Here is a 21,396-nt window from a genome sequence, read left to right on the forward strand (position 1 = left end):
AAATCATCCCAAAATATGGGACGTGGGCTGGAGGCATCTATGATCAAATCATCGAGGTTGATCAAATAATCCAAAATGATCAAATCATCGAAAATACTTAACTCCGCCAGGGATGGCAATGGAATTGCATGATCAAATCATCAGAAAACCCCGACCAGCACACTCAGCATGTAGATCGACACGATCAAATCATCAGAAAAGATTAACTCCGGAAACTCCATCGCGTTCATGATCAAATCATCCAAAAAGTGGTTTTGCTCGCTTCTATGGACGTGCTAGATCACAGGCAGAGGAATCCTTAACTCCAGCCCCCCTAAGCTCCGTAGGAATGCAAGATCAAATCATCAAAAAAAAAAAGAGGGTTATCTCCGGAGACTCGGGCGTCTTCCGTTGGGTGGTTGCAGAAAAATAGAAAAGTAGAAAAGTCGTCAGACATGCACTCATTCATCGTTCTCATTTGACAAACCGGCAATGTGGCGTGCCGCGAACGGCTGCTCTAAGGTGAGTCTTTTCGTCCCAGGCATCCGGGTGAGCATCTTACGGTCCGTCATTGATTGGCTATGATTCGGTTTCGCAGCCCTTCTGCGCAGTCGATGAGACCTCGCAGCGGCTGCTCGATGTCCTGGCCCGGGAAGATGACGGTGGGCTGGAAATCGGTGGAAAGCGAGCTGAACGGAGGTGAAGGGAGGGCTTGCGGCGCGATGAAGCCAGGCGTGGAGATCGGATTCCCATGATACCCATCCCCCGATACGTGATCTTTAGCACTGTGCAAGATGGAGAGGATGGTGTCCATATTGCGAAGCAGCAGGGTGTGCATAATGGCTTGCGACTCGTCCTGGGCCAGGCCGTAGGTCGTCGGGCTGGACCGCAGGCTGAGGTCGGCCGAGGATTGTAGAGACAAGACGAACTGGCCGCCAAAGTGCAATTGATGACTGAGCTTTTCTATCATGGGGAGCAATGTACGGATCCCGATGGCCACCAAGACTATCGCGTCGTGGTCCCCAGACTTTGCACACAGTCGACATTGAGAATGATGTTGCCATGTAGAAACGGCATCCCGAACGTACGGAAGAGCCGCCGCGGTCTGGGGAAACCGCTCGCTATGCCGGGAATAGCTCTTCAGCCGGACGAGCTGTGCGGCCAGCTGTTGCAGGCAGTCGCACTGCATTTTCTGGGTGCCTCGATCTTCCTTGAGCCCGCTCCCGTGGTCAAACGCGTCCAATCCACCCCCGGTCATGGTCGTTTCCATCGGGAAGGGGTATGGCTTGTCGGGAAAGTAGCCCTGCGACAGATCGTTCGGTTTGGGGAATTCGATATCTGTAAACTCATCCTCGGGGAGTTCGGGGAAGCCGGGCTAGAATGGCTATCGGTCAGTTCAATGCCAGATCCGCCTCGCTCTGAGCCACTCACCATGCCGATATCCATCTCGTCCGAGTCGACGCCCATGCTCGACCCAAAGTCAACCAGGGGCTCTATCAGATGGTCGAGCGCGTTCCCCGGCGGAGACTGACGCAAGCATTTCCTCGGAGTATTCTCGCCGGCTGCATTGGCGACAGCTTGCATGCGCTGGATGGTTTTCTTGTTTTTCACGCCCCGCGGCCGACCGTTTTGATTTGAAGAACTATAGTTGCACGCGACACCGATCTTCCGACAGCCATGGCAAGGATTCCCACCGCTACACTTGACCTTGCTTTGGTGACATACATCACACGCAGATCGCAGGCGCGTGGAGCCTGCGTGCTGCATGATGCTCTGCTGCGCGGGTGTCGAGGTAGAAAGGGGGGGGGGTGAGTTCTAGTTGATGTATAGGAAGGATTTGCCCACGCCATTGAGTGTTCCCCACATATTAAATACTCGTCATGGCCAAAGGGCCCCCATGCTGGCCGGCTGTCACGCTTTTGGCACAGCCTTAGTTGCTCGTCGGGGGCTGCATGAGGCTGATCTCAACGGGGGAGTCCTCCTGAAGCTTGGAGATCTCTCGGCTCGCTGTGGGTAGGCTTCCATTCGTCAGTCCGATCAATGCGAGAGCTTAGGTGAGAAGACCCATTCTTCGATGGCCCCAAACATGACACATTCCGCCACGTTTTTTCCCGTCCTTTCTCCGGAAGCAGCAAGGCTGGCTGTGGGGCAAGCTAGGGAACGGCGAAGGAGAACCCTCCTGATAAGGGATGTTGTTCGAGCGGTTCATGGTTTCAGGTGTCAGGAAGGAGTATCTGGTCGAGCAGTTGCCAAAGACGATCCACCCCACGAATGGCATTGTCTGCGCCTAGACTTGTTTCACCCTCCCGGATCAATGGCGCTGAGCCAAGAGATGAATACGATCTCATTGCTCGATCCGTGCTTGACGAAGCCACACAGCGCCACTTCGTGAATTCCGCCATCTGCAAGCGTTGCGTGTTGCAATTAGCCTTGGTTGCAGTCCGTATCGTGCCGTGCAGAACATCTGAAGCCAATGACGAGTCGCCGAGGCTCGCAACTATCGGGAATCTCTCGCACAGACCGTGAGATGACGGCAGCTTGGTCCCGTTAGCTTGGTCCGTCGATATCCTTAGGAACACGAAGAGCTCGTGTATACCAGCGATGATGGCGGCACCCCGCGGAAGTCGCGCTATCCACGCCGAGCGACGTGTGTGCAGATAGAGAGAGGCGGACAAAATACCTCTTCGAGATGTGTTCATCTTACCCGCATCTAGAGCTGTGTGAATGGAGAGACGTCTGCTCGTCCATTGGCTCTCCACGGGCTCCATGACACGCTCCTTCTTGGCCAGTGCAATCCTTTCGAGGGCGAGATCTTCTCCACGTGTGATGGAGGGTAAGATCTTCTTCCACGTGTCCGTCTCAGCTCGGCTGGATGTCCAAAACGGAGGCTCTATATGGCGATCCTATGAGGCGGTCCGACCCGGTTGGCTGAGTGTGACCTTAGAGATTGCTGAGCGGGACACGTAAGACGACTATAGATGAGAAAACTAAACATGAGTAATGAGTGCAAATCACTCGTCATTGGCTGTGCCCCGAGTCAATGGGGGCGGATTTGGGGTCGGGGGGGCGGGGCACTGATGAGCATCCATGGACGGATCCCTCTCTATTCATCATGTATATATGCAGCTATCAGTCTAAGGGGATTGTGGGGGCTCGCCCTAGTTCCATAAAGAACAATGCTCAAGACCGTTAACGCCTGAATGTTACCAGATCTTCAGATTCCTCGCCCCGGGGGCCTGCAGGATACAAGTTATCCCGTCCACAGTACGCGAACCGTTCAGGGAGAATGACAGTATATACTACTTGACTCCAACGCGATATCAGCAGGCCCGGGATCACGTTCGGATCGAGGTCTGACAGCGTCGGCTAGAGGATGTGCTGCATCACTGTGGAGTAGACGGCTCTGATCCGATCGTATCGGAGGCGACGGCGACTTCAGCACGCGATGACATGGAATACCCAGAGCTCCAATCAACGCCATGTACGATGATCGCAGAGGAGTCCAGATCTGGCCAAGCGGTACAGTAGGATTTACCTCACTAAATCCCAAGGATTTACGGTCGGCCGAGAGCGAGGCCCCTGAAATTAAAGGACTGCCGTGACAGTTGGCGAGCTTGCAAGTTAGGGTTTGATTCCTTGGGGCGCAAACTACTGTAGAAAGGAATGAGATTCTAAGCTTCGGCACCAGCGAAGTCTTCTTCACTCTCCTCCCCGCGATCCCTTCCACTTTGGACGATCGCACGCACATGTGCTTCCAAATTCCAATGACGATCTTCCTGCCCTTATCAACCGGCATCCTCCTGGGCAGATGGAAGGAAGCCTAGGATTGCGTCTCCTCCTTGCGAATCGGGACTTTGGCCCAAGCCTTGGGCCACGCTGCCCCACGGACAAGATCAAAGTGCTGAATCCCAATCATGGGGACCTCGCTCGCCGAGTCAATGGCAGCAATTGCACATGGCAAGAAGTCCGACTGCTTCAGCCGGAACCCGGGCTCGCCTTCGTAAGGTCGCGAGACGGCCTCGGCGTGGTAGATGGCACGGATGAGCTTGATCATATGGCCGTCATCAGCATGATGCAGTCCGCGCTCGATAACACGCGACCAGGTCGAGTCTGACTCGCGCGGCGTGTGTGACAAGATCCAGTTCATGCGTGGCGGAGGGCACCCCATGCCCGCATACAGCATCAGCATCACCCGGCCGGTATATTCGAGCAGCCGCGCCTTCTGCTTGTTGCTTATAGACGGCTCTTCCAGAAACGAGGTGTGCCAGATAGATGCATTGGTGCCGTGGATCAAGAAGAAATCATACCGGCATTCATACGGGGGGAACTGGGCACCGGCGGCAATCCATACTGGCTCCAGGTCAGTTCGGCCTCGCGCACGCCTCGTCCAGGCGGGAATCACTCACCCATCGTGTTGATCAGCTCGGCGGTCGCCTTCTCCACATTGTCGGGGTCGACTCTGTATCGGGCACAGACGCGTGCGAGCTCGTGGAATGCCTTCTTGCACACATAGTCGCGAATCATCTCCTCTTCCACTTTCCATTTCCCTTGCTCGGGGTCGAACTGGTAGTGCACCTCCACCGTGGAGCAGGAGGTGATGACTGTATCTTGGAGGCATGCGTCCACACAACCTGACAGTGGCAGTGCGCTTTCCTCGCCCAGTTGGGCGTATACCTCAGCTACGCGCAGGAAATCGGTATAGTACATGTCGTGGTGCACGGCAGCCTGCGCCAGCCCCTCGGCGAGAAGGGGCATTTGCTTGAACTCGAGTGCCATGCCGACATACATGAAAGAGTGAACATAGCCTGTCAGAAACACCCAGGTAAGCAATGTCCATCTTCCCTGCTGAAGGATCCATGACCATACCCATATACATCCGTGCCAGCAGATCATCCGCAATGGGGCTTCCGTCCAGCATGTACTTTTGCAAGACGGCCTGGTAGCCATGCTTGGCGATCTCGCGGTCAAAGAATTCTACAAAGTCCAGGAAATAGTCCTGGTCTCCTAGAAGACGGCAGTAGCCATCTGGGGTTCCCAGCTCCTCAACAAAGTGCAGGTCAACGAACTTCCGAGGCAGCAGCTGATAGGACGTATTGAAGCGAGCATGTTGCTCGATAGTCTCCGCATCTGCACCCAATGCCCACAGTGCGAGAGTGTGGTGAACGATATGATTGTGAAGATAAGCCTAAGCATTTGTTAGATTGACCGAGTGATGCAGCAGATCAAGAGCTCACAGACCCCCATCTTGGCTTCGTCTGACGTGAAGACATGGTGAGCATTGCGATTGGCTTGCAGAACTCGGCTAGCGACGTCGGCGCTTTCTTGGGTGAGGCTGTCGACATGACAGCAGCCCGGGGTCTCAGCAGGGCTGAGCCTATAGCGGGCGTTGGAAATCATGGCGGGCATTGTGGATCTAGTGGCGTAATGGGCAGTTGAAACGAGCTAAAGGCTGCAAGCAACAAGTACTGAACAAGCGATCGTCCTCTAGTATATATCCATCCATCGGCACTGCACGGACACGAGGCTGGCGAGGAGCTAAATGAAGACCACGCGGCGGCTGGATATTGCTTGTTGACACGGTAAATAGATTCACCCAGTCCAGACCTCCGGGGGCCATTCAGAGATGAGAAACCCCCCGATGCGACGCGCGCTTCGGACATTATTTTCGGCCCCCGTATGAACGCCGGGTTAGCATGGTGCCATTCTTGTCAAGATACAAGTTGTTTCACGCGCAGTAGTTCCGCCAGTATTCAGCAGATCGCATGCACCTGGGGTCTGCAAAGTCAAGCACCATGCTGTCACTCACCATCCTTGCAGCTCTGGTCTCGTTGGCCACAGCTAACCCTCGTTCGGGGTCCTTATCAGTTGACACCACCGTTGGAACGGTGGTTGGAGTGAACGAACCTGCCGTCCCTGGCGTCGTGCAGTGGCTCAGCGTCCCTTATGCTGAACCTCCAGTAGGAGCTCGGCGATTCCTCCCTCCAGTGGCTAAGAACCGGGGTGGCTTGATCCATGCATCGCAGCCTCCCGCCTCCTGTCAACAGTGGTTGACCACCAAAAAGGATATCTACAACCAACTGGACCCGCAGTTTCTTCCTCCGGGACCGTTCAGTGAGGACTGTCTCTACTTGAATATCATCGCGCCTAAGTCGCCCAAATCGGAATCTCTTCCAGTCTTGCTTTGGCTTCATGGTGGAGAGGAGACCTGGGGTGGTATCAACACCCCCTATGAAAAGCCTCATCAGTGGGTGCAGCGCTCCCAAGAGCACATTGTGGTCCAAATCAAGTAAGTCCCCCTTTTGTGCACAGAAATCACAACTGCTAATATGTCATCGTGTCAGCTACCGTAAGGCCTCCAGCTTATTCGAAACAACTGGCATGCAGTAGCTAAGACAAGCAGGCGTCAACATTTTCGGATTCCCCAATGCAAAGGGGCTGAACCAATCTCAGCTGAATCCTGGGATTCTTGACCAGCGATTGGCGTAAGTTGCGTCCGCTATGCAAGACGGTGGATCCCTTCTTCTAATCTGCATGCAGCGTGGAATGGGTCCGAGACAATATCGCCAAGTTTGGCGGGAACCCGGAGCAAATGGTCTTCTGGGGAAGCTCGTCCGGCGGTGCCTTGGGTGACAACTATCAGTATGCCTATGCTAAAGACCCCATCATCAAGGGCTTCATCACCCAGAGCGCGGTGGCCTACATGGCCAATTTGAGCTCCGATCCCGGCCAGACTTCTTTCAGCTACATTGCAAAGCAGTTCAACTGTTCTGGTAAGCACACGTCCGCCGCCCAGGAGGTGGAGTGTATGCGAAAGGTCGATGCCGGCAAGATCGAGACTTTCTTGCAGCAGCATTCCGATAGCGGTGCCACGCCGACGTTGGCATTCATCCCGGCGGCCGACGGGAAGACGGCTTTCACGCAGGCTCAGTATGCCGCGATGGCATCGAACCCGAAGATTCCAAAGCTGGTTAGTCTCTTCCTTTCCATTATCACTCCGTGGGGTTACTGACCCCGGTGGCAGCCTGGATTGGTTGGATCAAATCTCGACGATGGAGCGTGGGCTGTCACCTTCTCCCAAGCAGGACCTGGCGCAAAGACCGTCGCGCTGGCCACTGCAAAGGGCTTTCAGTGTCCGATTGCGGAATATCTGAAGTAGGTCAGCCCCAGCAGCGGACGGACGTGGTAAATTGACTCCTCATTTAGTGACCGGGTTACTGGAGATGGAAAAACCTTCAGATATCTCTACGGCGGCAACTTTACCAACATCTCACCCCTGTATGTGGACACTCTTACCTCAATTGGTTGATTATGATATCTAACCCAGACAGGCCATGGGTTGGCTCATTCCATTTCTCGGAAATCCCCCTGGTCACAGGAACCCATCCCAACTACCGCGGGAACTCGACTTCCTTTGAATACAAGCTTAGCGAGACCATGCAGGATCTCTGGCTGGCATTTGCCAAGGACCCAACGGGTGGTCTTGCTGCCAAGGGGTGGCCGCAATTGACGGCCAACGGGTCCCTGTTGGCTCTGGGCGTCAACGACGTTTTGCGCCAAGTGAAAAAGATCAGCGCGGTGGACCAGTTGTGCGCCAGCTTATCTTAGATTGGAAGCAGCGGGTCACCATTGGAATGCTTCTAGAATTCCCTATTTTCTTCGAATAGACACATTATGCTTGACTTTATACTTCATCTTTTGCCTCCGTATTGAGTCATTTGTTTTGGGATAATTGCACACTATTTGGATGAGTTCTGCCACTACTATCATGCCAGTGGCCTGCAGGAAAGGATGCACTCGAGTCGCTATAGTGAGGACTAAATAGAGGTAAACAGCAACAATGCATGTATCGTTCTTGCATAATTCAACTATTCAATGGTATCTAGCATCATTTATTCTCTCGGGTATCCAAATTTAAACGTGGGGATTGAGATATCTATGCCACTGTGATTGTCTGCCATTAGAAATCCCGACCACCGCATCGCGAATAAGAACACTCATCTCATTCACCTAATCCAGACGTTAGTATGCCCATCCACAACATCCAAAGGGTCAGACTCACATGAGGCGGATTGATCATGGTAAAGTGAGTCCCCGACGTGGACCCAATGACAATTTCTTTACTCGGCACCAATTGGTCCCAACCATTGGGACCGAAATTACTTTTGCCCTCGAGCAGGAATCTCGAGACTTTCACATTCAAGTCCAGTCCAGAGCCCTTCAGTGTCCCCGGGCTCTGCACACCCTCCCGACTCCAGATGATATATGTCTCCATTTCCGCATGCTTGTCGATCGGCTTCGGATGGTACGCGGCAACAGCACGCAGCGTCGCGTCGAAGTGCTGCACCAGCCAGTCCGGAGGCTTCTCCGTGCCCCAATTTCCCATCAGGTTCCGGGAGGCAAGGTAGTTGACGACTTCCATGGGAAGAGACTCGAAGACCGTGCGGCACGGGGAGTCGATCAGGATGAGTTTCTGCACCCGGTGCCCATCTTTATGGAGGCGCTTGGCCACTTCGAAGCTGTAGTAGCCTCCGGCGGACCAGCCGCCGAGGATGTACGGCCCGCGCGGCTGACGCCGATATATTTCGCGGACCCAGTCGAGGACGAGCTCTTCGATTGAACAAGAGAACTGGGATGCGGATCTGAGGTAGGGGCTGTTCATGCCCACCACGCACACGGACGGGTCGACAGGGGGGAGATTGGCGTAGGCCATGCCAAAGCCGCTGCCATCGGGCAGGAGGAAGACGGTGTGCTTGGAGGTAGATGGGTTGTTTTGAAAGACGATGGAGAGAGGCATAGACGGAGAAGTGGTTTTCTGAGGTTTTGAGGTATCTGATGCTCGGAAAGAGCTCTGGTTCTGGTTCTGTTCGTAGTAACGACGAAGTGCGCCGACTGTAATGTATCGAGTGAAAAGGTTCGACTGGACTGGTTCGCCATTTGGTCCTCGCAGTCTGGCTAATATCGAGGGCGCCAGCAGTTGGTTGATGCCGAGTGTCGTGAAATCATCGTCATCAGTAATCTCCTCCAGTTCCAGGCCTGTTTCGTCTGAGAAGACCTCCAGAACATCTTGCCAACTGAAAGTGGCCATGATGGATGTGAATGGTAGTAAGTTGGATGATTCCAAACGTAGAAGTGCCGGTCGACTTCTCTGATGCTGTTAGAATGGCGAGTCCATTCATCCATGCGGCAGAGTCAGATTCCCATCCAACCTCGTACTTCGGCAACCATTCGGCGTGTTTTCGTCTTCAGTTCAGTAGGCTTAGCTCGGCGACCAATTCCTTTCGGACGGCTCGCCCTTGGGGGCGGACCTTGTCAACGCGATGGGGCCAATGGGCGTTCTCGGCAAGTATCTAGATAACTGCCTAGTGAACAGCTGGTGGGAGCCGAAGAAACGGCGCGGTCATAAGCAAGTTGTATCTGACTATCCAGAAGCAATAGAGTCAGGTTGGACTGATTGGAATTTGAATTGTGTGGATTCTTGATCTTTCTTCCACTCGTTCTGACATGATCTCTTAATGTACCATCGAGATTAACTGGCGCACGACTCTGAGACGACATCCATCCTTCATTCTACTTCCATTCTTTCCACTCCTTCCATACCCTCAGCGCCTATAGACCACCTTCACCATGAGGGCCCCAATCACCAGAGATGACATCGCCATCATCGGCGTGTCTTGTCGCTTCCCTAGTGATGCCGACACCGCGCAAAACTTCTGGGACTTTGTCTGCAAAGGACGAAGTGAGTCCACTGCGTAGATACAACTCAAGAGACAACAGGCTCACAATATGATAGATGCATACTCCGAGAACCCAGATCGGTGGACACCAGATGCCTTCCACTACGGCGAGAAGAAAATCAACACCAGTTTGCCTCGGGGAGGACACTTCTTGAAGCAAGACGTGGGAGTCTTCGATGCCAACTTCTTCAATCTGTCCAAGGTCGAGGCCGAGTCAATGGACCCCCAACAGCGGATGGTGCTTGAAGTCACATACGAAAGTATGGAGAGCGCTGGTCTCCCGACTAGTCGCCTGGCTGGCTCCCAGACTGGCGTGTTTATGGCCAGCTTTACCAGCGACTATCGCGAAATGCTCTATCGTGACCCCGAAACTGTGCCTCTTTATACCGCGACCGGCACGAGTAATACCTCCACATCCAACCGAGTCTCCTGGTTCTTCGATCTCCACGGACCCAGCTTCACAGTCAACACCGCCTGCTCTTCCAGTCTGGTGGCCTGTCATTTGGCGTGCCAAAGTCTATGGACCGGGGAGACAGAGTCCGCCATTGTCGGGGGGACCAGTCTACTTCTGAACCCGGACATGTTCCTCTATCTCTCTAACCAGCAGTTCCTCGCTCCCGATGGCCAATGTAAGAGCTTCGATGACTCGGGCGACGGCTATGCACGGGGTGATGGCATTGGGGTCGTGATTCTCAAGCGAATGACCGATGCGATCCGCGATGGCGATCCAATTCGTGCCGTCATCCGCGGCAGCGGCAGCAACCAGGACGGCCACACCAAGGGATTCACAATTCCCAGCGTGGAGGCGCAGGCCCAGTTGATTGTCGACACTTACCAGAGAGCCGGGCTTCCTCTCACCGAGACACGTTACGTGGAAGCCCATGGAACGGGCACGCAAGCCGGCGACACGCGGGAGACCGAGGGACTCTCGCGAGTGTTTGGAAAGCACAGAACAGCTTCGGACAAGCTCTTGGTCGGATCGGTCAAGTCCAATATTGGCCACTTGGAGGCGTGTGCTGGTCTGGCGTCCTTGATCAAGTGTGTCTATATCTTGGAAACGGGCATCATTCCACCTACACCGAGTGTCCGCAAACTCAACACCAAGATCCCATGGCAGGAGTGGTGTCTACAGGTCCCTACAACCCAGACACCCTGGCCGACCAATGGCTTGCGTCGGATCAGCACGCAAGGCTTCGGCTATGGTGGCACCAATGCCCATATCATCCTGGATGATGCTGCCCATTACTTGCAGGAGCGCGACCTGGTGGGCCATCATTATACCCGTGTACAAAACCGAGGCTTGCGCTCCCTTCTTCCAGCTGTCAATGGAGTGGAAACCCGTCACTCGACTCCATATCTTTTTGTTCTCCAAGCACAAGACCGAGAGGGCCTGAAGCGTCTGCGGCTATCTCTCGCACAGCATCTTCGTCAGCGCAAGAAGTCGTGGAAGCAAGGCTCAACTGACGAGGCCGACTACCTCCGTGATCTGGCGTTCACCCTGGCTAGCCGACGATCTAGTCTCCAATGGCAGACATTCGTGGCTGCCAGTACCTGTCAGGAGTTGATCGAATCGCTCGGTGCGGACTCGTGGCCCAACCCTGAAGTCCGTCGGGCTCTTACAGCACCAAGACTTGGTTTCATTTTCACCGGCCAGGGCGCGCAGTGGGCGCGGATGGGTGTCGAGTTGATGGCCTATCCTGTCTTCCGCCAAAGCGTTGAAGAATCCGGTCGCTTTTTGACGCAGACTTTGGGCTGCGCTTGGTCTGCCGTGGATGAGCTTGCAAAGCCGCAGGATACCTCTCGTCTTGGAGAAGCGGCTTACAGCCAGACGCTCTGCTCTGTCCTCCAGATCGGGTTGGTAGATCTTCTAGAGGACTGGGGCATTACCCCTGGGCGTGTCGCCGGTCACTCCAGTGGTGAGATCGCTGCTGCATACTGCCTGGGCGCTTTGAACAAGCATGACGCTCTTCGGGTTGCCTACTACCGAGGCATCTTGTCAACGGAGATGCAGCGGAACAACACCGTGCAAAAGGGAGCCATGATGGCAATCGGAGAAACGCCAGACAAAGTGTCAGAGTGGCTGGACCAACTGACACAGGGTGAGGTTGTTATTGCCTGCGTCAACTCCCCGACCAGTGTGACGGCCTCTGGCGATGCGGCTGGGATTGATGAACTCCTTGGACTTGTCCAGGAAGCGGGCGTCTTCGGCCGCAAACTGCAGGTCGACGTGGCCTACCACTCCCCTCACATGCAAGCGGTTGCTGGGCCATACTTTGACTTCCTCGCTGATCTCGAGCCGCAAGTGGCCCACGCGGGACGCGAGATGCACTCCAGTGTTCTGGGTGGTCTCATCGACGCCGAAGAACTAGGGGCGTCCAACTGGGTGCGCAACCTGACGTCTCCCGTCCAGTTCTCGGAGGCCGTCTCCAGCTTGCTTTATGACGACGATGGTAAAGTAGCCGTCGATCTGCTGGTGGAAATTGGCCCACACTCAGCCCTGAAGGGCCCAGTCCAGCAGACACTGAAATCCCTCGGCGTCAAGTCCATCAGCTATTTGAGTCCTATCTCCCGCAAGCAGAATGCTGTTAGCACTGCTTTGGGATGTGTTGGCGAGTTGCTCCTGGCCTCCTTCCCAGTTTCCATGTCGCAGGTGAACGCAGAGACGAGCTCCCATCCCCGTCCGCTGGTGGATCTTCCTCCCTATCCTTGGAATCACTCAACACGCTTCTGGGCCGAGTCGCGTCTGACACAGGAATATCGGTTGAGAAAGCACCCCCGCATGCCCCTTCTAGGAAGCCCTTGCCCGACGATGGGAGCCCGTGAGCGGTACTGGCGTGGCATGATTCAGTTGTCTGAGGAGCCTTGGATCCGCGACCACCAAATCCAGGGTGCAATCCTCTATCCGGGCGCTGGATTCTTGAGTATGGCCATTGAAGCTGCTGTGCAACAGGCCGATGAGCAACGAACTATCTACGCCTTGCGACTCCGCGATGTACACCTTGACACGGCTCTCGTTGTGCCCCCCGAGGAGGGCACCGTGGAAGCCATTCTCCAACTTCGACCTCATCTTCTGGCCCCAGGGAGCAGCTCCTCTTCGTGGATGGAATTCACTGTCAACTCCTCCATTGACGGTGGTTCTTTGCAACAAAACTGCTCCGGCTTGATCATGGTCGAGTATACAGCGGCGGCCGACTCCCCAATGTACCAGGAGCGCATCCTCCTGTCAGACATGATCCACCAGCGATACAAAGAGACTTCTCTGCTATGCCGCCAGACAGTGGACGTCAAGAAGTTCTATTCCAGGTTAGAAGCAATGGGTCTTCAATACGGCCCTAGTTTTACCAATTTGACTGCCGCGCAGCGAGCCCAGGGAGGTCAATGTGTGGGCACTGTCTGCATCCCGGAGGTAGAAAGCATGGTGCCACCGGCATATCGCAAGCGGCCACACATCGTACACCCTGGCACGCTGGATGCAATCTTCCACTTGGCCTTTGCGGCCCTCGAGGACTCCGCTCTTCCAGGACCAATGGTCCCCACAACTATTGATGAGGTGGTGATACTCGCTGACATTCCTCATCGTCCCGGGTCGCTGCTTGAGGGAGTGGCCAAGTCAACCCCTCACGGATTCCGGGAGATGGTTTCCGATATCCATATGTTCAGTGAAGGAGGGCATGAAGCCATGCTTCACATCAATGGGTTCAAGTGCTCTGAAGTCTCGGGTGGTATGGACACTGCAGAGGGAGCTACCGGGCAAGAAGCGCGCCCAATCACTTTCCGTCCTGAATGGAAGCCGGCCATTGACTTGCTCAGCAGTGACGAGCTGAGGAAATACATTTTAGACGCATCCTCGGTTTCTGATGCGACGTTACAAGAGCGCGTCATGTCTCTAGAGGGCCATGCCCGTCATAGCGTGGCTGACATTCTGTCAAGTCTACCAGCCACTGGCGCAGCGGTTCCATCTCTGCAGGGCATTCATGACTGGTTGAAAGCACGATCTGGAAACACGACCAATGGGTTCGTGAGCAACAGTCACTCCGTGCCTGAAGATCAACATTCGTTGGAAGAAACTCTGAAGGGGTTGCTTCAAGGTCAAATCGCACTGCCCTTGTCAACGGGGCAGCAAGACGAGGTCCTAAAGCAGATTCAGGAGAGCGGTATTCTTGCCGGGATCCTCCAGAGTGTCGACGCGGTAAGTTTCATTCTTGGAGAGTTTATAGTCTACTCTGACCATGACGATAGTACCTCACCTTGCGCCATCACACCAAACCCAACCTCTCGGTCCTGGAACTGAGCCCCGATGCCGTTCCATATACTCTCTTCGCGGCGCTTCCAAGCCATCAAGAGTTGTTGGATAGTGCTACTTACAGCGTTCAAGTCGCCAAAGAAGGAGCTGTAGAGCGTGTCAAGCAGCAGCTCGGAGCTCAGCAATCAGCAATCGAGGTCTCGGTGGCGAACTTTGAGAAGGAGCCACAGGAAACCAGCGCCAAACATGACGTGGTCCTCATCTTTGATCCTGGATACAGCTCTATCGAGACTAAGAATATCCTTCAATATGCTCGCCAGTTACTCAGCCCTGGTGGGTCAATTGTCATTGTGGAGATCACCAATCCCGGGCTTTACTTGGGCATGGCCTCGGGCAGTCTTCAATGGACCAGGTAGGCCCCGACCTTTCTACAGTATGCATTGTTATTATATCATTTTCTCACTCGGTGTCCAGATGTTTTGAGAGTCAGAGCAGTGCTTGGGGACCCAGTTTCTCGGCTTCTGGGTTGACTTCTACTCTGGAGCTCACCGACTCCAAGACCCCGGATCATACATCCTTCAATCTGCTTATTGGTGGTAACGCCGATGGTGTGGAACAAGAAAGCCAGGCACAGATAGTCACCCTCGTCGAGCCTCATAATCCGTCTACCACAGCTCAATCACTGGTAGCTACGCTCGACCAGCGGTTGACGAATGCGTCTATCCCAACTCAGCGATTCCGCTGGGGCTCAGACATCTCTCAACTGAAGGGGCAGTCCTGTATCGTACTGCTTGACCTAGAGGAAGCTCACCTCAAAAACCCGAGCGCTCAGGATCTTGCCGCAGTCCAGTTCCTTCTATCGCAAGCCGACAATGTGCTCTGGGCCAGCGGTCCTTTGGGTGCCGACTCGGCCTTGATGACGGGTCTAGCTCGCAGCGCTCGCAATGAGATTGCCGGTCTTCAGCTGCGAACTCTAGAATTCACCGATGAGCTGACAGAGACTGACAGCTCCTCGGATTTCATCGCCCGCGTTTGGAACTACCATGGCTCTGATAATGAGTTTGTGGCCAGCAACGGTACTCTTCAAGTGTGCCGGTTTGTGGAAGATGACGGCCGAAACAACGAAATGGAGCAAATGCTTGGTCGTAAAGAGAAGCCATTAGTGCCAACCGTCTTGGAGGAAACGCCCCAGGCTCTGAAGCTCTGCGTTCGGCAGATTGGCATGCTCGACTCCCTTTGCTATGAACCAGATCCTCTCGCGGCGGCGCCACTGGAGCACGGAGAGTTGGAGGTCGAGGTAAAAGCTTCCGGTATCAAGTAAGTGATATAGTTGGGACGCAGAAGACAACCGGAAAAGTTAAACATGCTAACCTTTCAGCTTTCGCGATGTTATGGTTGCCCTAGGTCAGATCCCTGACCGGATGCTTGGATTCGAGGGTGCAGGAATTGTTCGCCGCGTTCATCCTGCAGAGACTCGTTTCAAGTCCGGCGATCGAGTGGCCTTCCGAGCTCATGGTTCACACCGAACGGTCCATCGAGTTTCTGCGGACTACACTGTCCCCTTGCCGGAATCGATGACCTTCGAAGAAGGCGCTTCTCTTTTGCTGGTCCACACAACTGCGTGGTATGGACTGGTCAAGATTGCCCGGGCTACGGCTGGACAATCTGTTCTGATTCATGCCGCTGTTGGTGGTGTTGGCCAGGCCGCGCTCATGCTGGCCCAGCACCTGGGCTTGGAGATCTTTGCCACTGTCGGCTCGGACGAGAAGCGTCAACTGATCCATGAGACATACAATATCCCGCACGATCATATCTTCAACTCCCGCGATTTCAGCTTCGTGATGGGCATCAAGCGGATGACCAAGGGCCGCGGTGTCGACATCATCCTAAACTCATTGGCTGGTGAGGCCCTGCGTCAGACATGGTACTGCCTCGCTCCCTTTGGAACCTTCGTTGAAATTGGCATGAAGGATATCATGGACAACATGCGTCTGGACATGAAGCCGTTCAACCGCGATGCCACCTTTGCCTTTTTCAACTTCAATAGCATCGCGCAAGCTCGCCCCGATCTGATGATCGAATCATTGAGAGAGGTCATGAAACTAGTTGAATGCGGTGCTCTCAAGCCCGTGGCACCTCTGACTGCATACCCAGCATCTCAAGTTGAAGCAGCCTTCCGCCACATCCAAACGGGTCAACATCTCGGCAAGCTTGTCCTAACCTTCCCCACGGGAGACACGCTCCCAGTCATCGCATCGGAGGTCAGTCTAAGTGAAACTGGCTCCTACCTGCTGGTAGGAGGCCTTGGCGGACTGGGACGAAGTCTCATCCGGCTCTTTGTTCGTCTTGGAGCTCGTAAGCTCTGCTTCCTGTCTCGCTCTGGAGCAAGCAGCGAGGAGGCACGCGCGCTCATTGAGGAACTGGAGACCCAGCACGACGTACGCACTCTGGTATGCAAGGGCGATGTTGCCGATCCCGCCGTTGTAGCCGATGTGGTCAAGCAGTGCACCGCAGAGCTGGGTCCCATTCAAGGCGTGATCCAGGGGGCCATGGTCTTGCGAGATATCCTCTTCGAGAAGATGAGCCACGAGCAATGGACCCAGTCCACCCGGCCCAAGGTACAAGGAACCTGGAACCTGCACGGGCAAGTCCCGCTCTCGGCGTTCCTGCTCACCCTCAGCTCCTTCGCCGGCGTCTTCGGCAATCGTGGCCAGAGTAACTACGCCGCCGCCGGTGCCTACGAGGATGCCCTCGCATACCACTGCAGCAAAGCGGGGCGCCGGGCCATCACTCTCGACCTGGGCATCATGCGCGATGTAGGCGTTCTCGCCGAGACCGGCATCACCGACAATCTTCGCGAATGGGAAGAGCCGTTCGGTATCCGCGAGCCTGAATTCCACGCGCTGGTGAAGTCCGCTGTCGCCGATGCCCTCCAGCCCGCGGCCAAGAAGCCTGTGGTGCAAATCCCGACTGGCTTGGCCACTGCTCGCTCCGCGCAAGCCGCGGGTATCAGCACTCCGTTCTACTTCGACGATGCGCGCTTTGCCATTCTCGCTCAGCTCAAGACTTCGACTGCATCGGCGGATGCCGCGAACGGGCAGGTCTCTGCTCGTGCGCAGCTCGCGCAGGCGCAGTCTGTCGCTGAAGCGGCGGCTGTAACGCAATCTTTGCTTCTCGAGCGGGTGGCGAAGTCGCTTCGGAGCGCGGAATCCGAGATTGATCCCTCTCGGCCTCTTCATTCCTTCGGAGTGGACTCTCTCGTGGCGGTTGAGATGGTCAAATGGGTATTTAAGGAGTTGCAGGCCAAGCTGACTGTCTTTGACATTCTGGCCAATGTTTCCATCACGGTTCTCTGCGAAAAGATTGCTTCTATGTCTGCTTTGGTCAAGTTGACTTGATGGTTTTGCGTTGGCGTTGAGGATTCTCTTTGTTTCGAGATTTGAATTATTTACGACAGATAGACTGTTCTTTCTTCTCTAGAAGTCCATGGTATAGATGCAATGTATGTTCAACGAAAGATTTGCGCCCTTTTCTTTGTATCACCTAGTCCATGATGCCCTGAAATACAACGAGATTCATCGGATCCAATCGCTTGCATGCATCCCATTCTACTAGGAAGACATCTACATTTCTCCATAGGGGCAAGCTTAGAAACAGCTTTACAATCTTGCAAAGCTGGATATTACAAGGACGAACAGGAAGAGACGGCATGAGCTCGTGAAAACAATCGTCGTATCGCCGTAGAAATTTGACGTACAGAACAGAACTCCCGCGACGGAACGCCATGCGATGGGCGTGAGCAGAAACCGGCAGAGACAATTGGATCAACATCCAGTCACAAGAGACCCAATCCGTGACATCTCGGGTGATTCAAGTATTCGAATAATCAACAAAGCAGTGTAACCAGACGCCGTGCAGAGCATGCCCAAGAACCACCGTGTTCACGCCAGAGAAAAGAGACCAGACAGAAATTTGAACCAGAACAAGCAGCGAAGTGCAACATTAGAAGCAGTCAAATGCAACACAAAGGGGTATGCAAAAATGATGTCCATGGACAGGAAGAATAGAAAGCTTCACCGCAGAGTGGAAAATGCACGTAGTCCCAGAAAGGCTCCAAACCATGGCCACTACTGGACTGCCCGAGCAGCGCGAGACGGACTGGAGGTGCTGCCAATCCGGCCACTGGGCTTACGAACTCCTCGCGACTCGCTCTTGGTGCTGTCTGTTACCCGCCGGGGGCTGGAGCGAACCTTGCTGACCGAGATGGCGCCGCCACCGTTTTTGCGGCTGACGGGGGTCTTGGGACCGGTCGTCTCCACCCAGTTTTCTCGGTCCTCGTGGATGTCATCTGTCAGGGTATAGCTTGCAGTGACCGTGGCCGAGTAGCTGATAGATCGCGACGTCGGGGATGCCACAGGTGACTTGGACGATCGCTTAGCCAGCATGCGGAGTTGAATTTCCTCATCACTCTCGCTGCTGTCGTTGCTCAACCGATGGCCACGGTGATTGCGGTGCTCCCCGTGCTTGTGCCCATCTTGATCCACCGCCAGACCACCAGATGCGGTTCGAGCGTAGGGGTGGTGGCGGGAATCCTTGCGGTGAGACTTGCGAGGCTGACCTGGGGTCGGAGCAGGGAGGTTTTCCTCGTACTGATTGGCAGCGCCTTCGTTATGATCAATCTCCCCAAGAGCGGCGCGCTTGGAATGGCTGTGGTTGGGAGGAGTAGCCATGGCGCTGTTGCTGGGCCGCTTCTTGGCCGAGACGCGCGCCGGGGTGACGGGGGCAGACTGGGCCAGCTTCTCGCGCATGCTATCCTCGAACCACCATTCGCGGAAGGAACCCTGGTTGAGGTGGAGCCAGTGCTGCTGGGGGCCCACGACCATGCCAGGGCGCATGAATCTCATGAAGGCAATGACTTCATTTGCGGTGAAGCCATAGCGATAGATCAGATAGGCTCCAATCAAGCATCCGGTCCGGCCCAATCCCGCCTTGCAGTGAACAGCGATGCCTTTGTTCTTCATAGTGATCATCTCGTGTGCAATCTTGATGAATCGTCGCACCAGTTGCAAAGGCGGGCAGGTGCCATCTTCGAAGATCATGTCGATGTGATCAATGCCCATGGCGGTGAAATAAGACGGACAGTACAGCTCGGAATTCAACCGAACCACAAGACCCACATCGCGCGATTTAAAGTGAGCCAGGACATTCTTGAATGGAAGAGGCAGCTTAGATGAGCAGACTTCGGAAATTGTGGACGGCAACGCATCATATTCGGGGGTGTTGATGGGCACTGGAGCCACGGGCTGCTGTTGAGGGGAAGCGAAGGCGAGGAAGTTGGGCGTCACCCAGTTGAAGTCTCCCATGTCGACTCTTTCAAATTTCTCGTACCTAGATCGACGGTCAGTCTTAAGCTCTATCAGGACTGAACACGAGTTCCGAATCCATACTCTTCGAGGTTGAAATCGCGTAATCCACACAGACCCTGCTCCTTGGCCCTCCACACACCGTAGACCACGTCTTGGATGTTCAGGATGAAGTCCGCCTGGCTGTACCCAGCATCGCGGAAGGGCATGTAGGGAGGATCAGCCTGCGCAATAGGCGCGAGAGCCAGATGCGGGGGCCATGCCTGAATCAGCACCATGTAGCATGCCACGAGGCAAGCGGCGTTTGCGCGGCTCCGTGCATCGGTCTTGCTGTAGAAGACCACCGGGCGATCACTGTTCGCCGGGTCGCCGAGGATCTCATGGAACAGTACAGCAAATCGGTACAAATGGCCGATGTGAAGCGGACCAAAGTCGGCATGGAAGGCGTTGTAGAGAAGAGTGTCGTCAATCGTAAAGTACACTGGAGACCGGCGCTTGCTGGTCGGCGTGGTTGGTTGAACCCGAGCCGATCGCTTGCTCGGCGACTTGGGTTGGTCCAGTGGATAAGGAAAGGGAGTTCTCGAGCTGGGCGCAGAGTCATAGGACGCCAGGTACAGGCGGTCTGTAGGTTGTTTGTTGTTAGACCCCGCCTTCTGTAGCAATTGTTTGGAGCCGGGCATCAACAATGGCATTCACGAACCTTGGATGTACTCAATCATTTGGCCGGCGTCGGATGGCATTGTCACCGTGGACCGTGGCTGCGACTAGAAAAGTTGCGAGGAAAAGAGAGTAAACAATGCAAGTTGAGATCGCAGCGTCGCAAGAGTGTCAAGACTTCGGTGACAACCCAATTGCGAGCGAGGCACGGCAGGTTAACAATGGGCAAGAGGCAGGCTCTTACAGGCTCATGGTCCGAATCAATCTTGTGGGAAAGAATGAGGATAAGGATATGAGCTGGGGAAGAGAGAGCTGTACAAGATGGGAGAGGAGTAGAAGAAGAATCTCTTGGTGTTGGGGCAGCTGCCATGCCACGCTAACCCGCTGTTATGTTGTGCTGCGCCCGTTCGGGCTTAGTGTGCCCCGTTGGCTCGACAACCGTAGTTGAGGCCCCAGGCACCAACCGTTGCAGATTATGTCATCATAACATCTCCGCGAGCCAGTCAGGTGACCCGCGGGCCAATCATCGCTCGTTGCGGCATTTCGGTCGACTTGACCTGTACACAACACATCTTCCAGGCGATCCTGGACGCCCACGCTGCAGTAGCGGTTGCTCGTTGCCTGGCCAGTTTTGACTGCGTGTGATTGTGAAAAAATGGCTCTGGCCAATCAGTTATCCGCATGCCGTATCTTGATAGACGCCTGAAAAGGGCGACCCTTCCCGCAGACTGGAGCATTCCAGTATGACGGGCGAAGAATTGAGGGGCATAATCAACATCACCAGCATCATCAACTATGCAACCAATTGACAAGGCTGCAATAGGGCATCAACGCCAATCGTGCTAGCAGGGTGTTCAAAACATAGCCGGCTTGCCATCTGTTATGATACCTTTTCCAGATCCGACTTTACGTTCCTTCTTCAATGCTATATAGTCTCAACGCATGAGCATGCGATTCCCGGTTCCCTATGTACATAGACAGGGAGATCCGGACTATTGACTGCAATCACACCCCTTGATGCTCTACCTATGAAATCAGACTTCAAAGCCTTGGATGGAAGCGCATCCATATCCAGTGATCAGAGTCGCCACCAGCATACAGAGCCGAGAGGAATCAGTGCGCACTGCCTAACTTCATTCTCTACATGGCCTGGTGAGATTGACCCTCTCTGTTTGTTGATATTCGTGGCGAATTGGTGCGATCGGCACAGCCGGTTTCTCCACCGTAGCGAGTCCATTGGCCGCAAGCTGCTGTCATTCGAACGTCTGTTAACAAGTCCCATTCTGACGACCGCCGGTGACAGTCATGATTGAGGGTCATAGCTGGACTGACCATACTTAGCCCTTCGAGATCGGAAGAGGCGTTTCCATCGGCAGATTCGCCTTCATACTGGATATGTTATCAAACGACCTCAAAAAGA

General features: G+C 54.6%; 6 protein-coding genes across 6 annotated transcripts; 2 read left to right on the forward strand and 4 right to left on the reverse strand.

Annotated features, from left to right (window-relative positions):
• Positions 1-547: 547 nt before the first annotated feature.
• N7459_000950 (Zn(II)2Cys6 transcription factor domain-containing protein) lies at positions 548-1,746 on the reverse strand (the record flags this gene model as incomplete). The annotated part of the gene is made up of 2 exons (XM_056940135.1): positions 548-1,354; positions 1,411-1,746. 2 exons carry the CDS (start codon positions 1,744-1,746, stop codon positions 548-550), a joined length of 1,143 nt encoding a protein of 380 aa, XP_056804415.1.
• A 2,053-nt stretch (positions 1,747-3,799) lies between these two features.
• On the reverse strand, positions 3,800-5,385 carry N7459_000951 (questin oxidase family protein; the record flags this gene model as incomplete). Its single annotated transcript, XM_056940136.1, has 4 exons — positions 3,800-4,329; positions 4,386-4,784; positions 4,846-5,164; positions 5,218-5,385. 4 exons carry the CDS (start codon positions 5,383-5,385, stop codon positions 3,800-3,802), a joined length of 1,416 nt encoding a protein of 471 aa, XP_056804416.1.
• Positions 5,386-5,771: 386 nt separating this feature from the next.
• Positions 5,772-7,584, forward strand: N7459_000952 (uncharacterized protein; the record flags this gene model as incomplete). Its single annotated transcript, XM_056940137.1, has 7 exons — positions 5,772-6,265; positions 6,321-6,325; positions 6,380-6,461; positions 6,517-6,946; positions 7,001-7,131; positions 7,183-7,254; positions 7,308-7,584. 7 exons carry the CDS (start codon positions 5,772-5,774, stop codon positions 7,582-7,584), a joined length of 1,491 nt encoding a protein of 496 aa, XP_056804417.1.
• A 306-nt stretch (positions 7,585-7,890) lies between these two features.
• On the reverse strand, positions 7,891-9,064 carry N7459_000953 (thioesterase domain-containing protein; the record flags this gene model as incomplete). The annotated part of the gene is made up of 2 exons (XM_056940138.1): positions 7,891-7,986; positions 8,039-9,064. The coding sequence occupies 2 exons, from the start codon at positions 9,062-9,064 to the stop codon at positions 7,891-7,893; spliced, it is 1,122 nt and encodes a 373-aa protein (XP_056804418.1).
• A 539-nt stretch (positions 9,065-9,603) lies between these two features.
• On the forward strand, positions 9,604-17,354 carry N7459_000954 (Beta-ketoacyl synthase; the record flags this gene model as incomplete). The annotated part of the gene is made up of 5 exons (XM_056940139.1): positions 9,604-9,715; positions 9,770-13,902; positions 13,953-14,368; positions 14,431-15,273; positions 15,335-17,354. 5 exons carry the CDS (start codon positions 9,604-9,606, stop codon positions 17,352-17,354), a joined length of 7,524 nt encoding a protein of 2,507 aa, XP_056804419.1.
• Positions 17,355-18,083: 729 nt separating this feature from the next.
• cdcA (phosphoprotein phosphatase CDC14) lies at positions 18,084-20,059 on the reverse strand (the record flags this gene model as incomplete). The annotated part of the gene is made up of 3 exons (XM_056940140.1): positions 18,084-19,344; positions 19,404-19,941; positions 20,020-20,059. The coding sequence occupies 3 exons, from the start codon at positions 20,057-20,059 to the stop codon at positions 18,084-18,086; spliced, it is 1,839 nt and encodes a 612-aa protein (XP_056804420.1).
• Positions 20,060-21,396: the final 1,337 nt, after the last annotated feature.

The sequence above is a fragment of the Penicillium hispanicum genome, assembly GCF_028827665.1.
Source record: "Penicillium hispanicum strain IBT 35686 chromosome Unknown utg000001l_segment0_segment0, whole genome shotgun sequence".
NCBI classification, from domain to species: domain Eukaryota; kingdom Fungi; phylum Ascomycota; class Eurotiomycetes; order Eurotiales; family Aspergillaceae; genus Penicillium; species Penicillium hispanicum.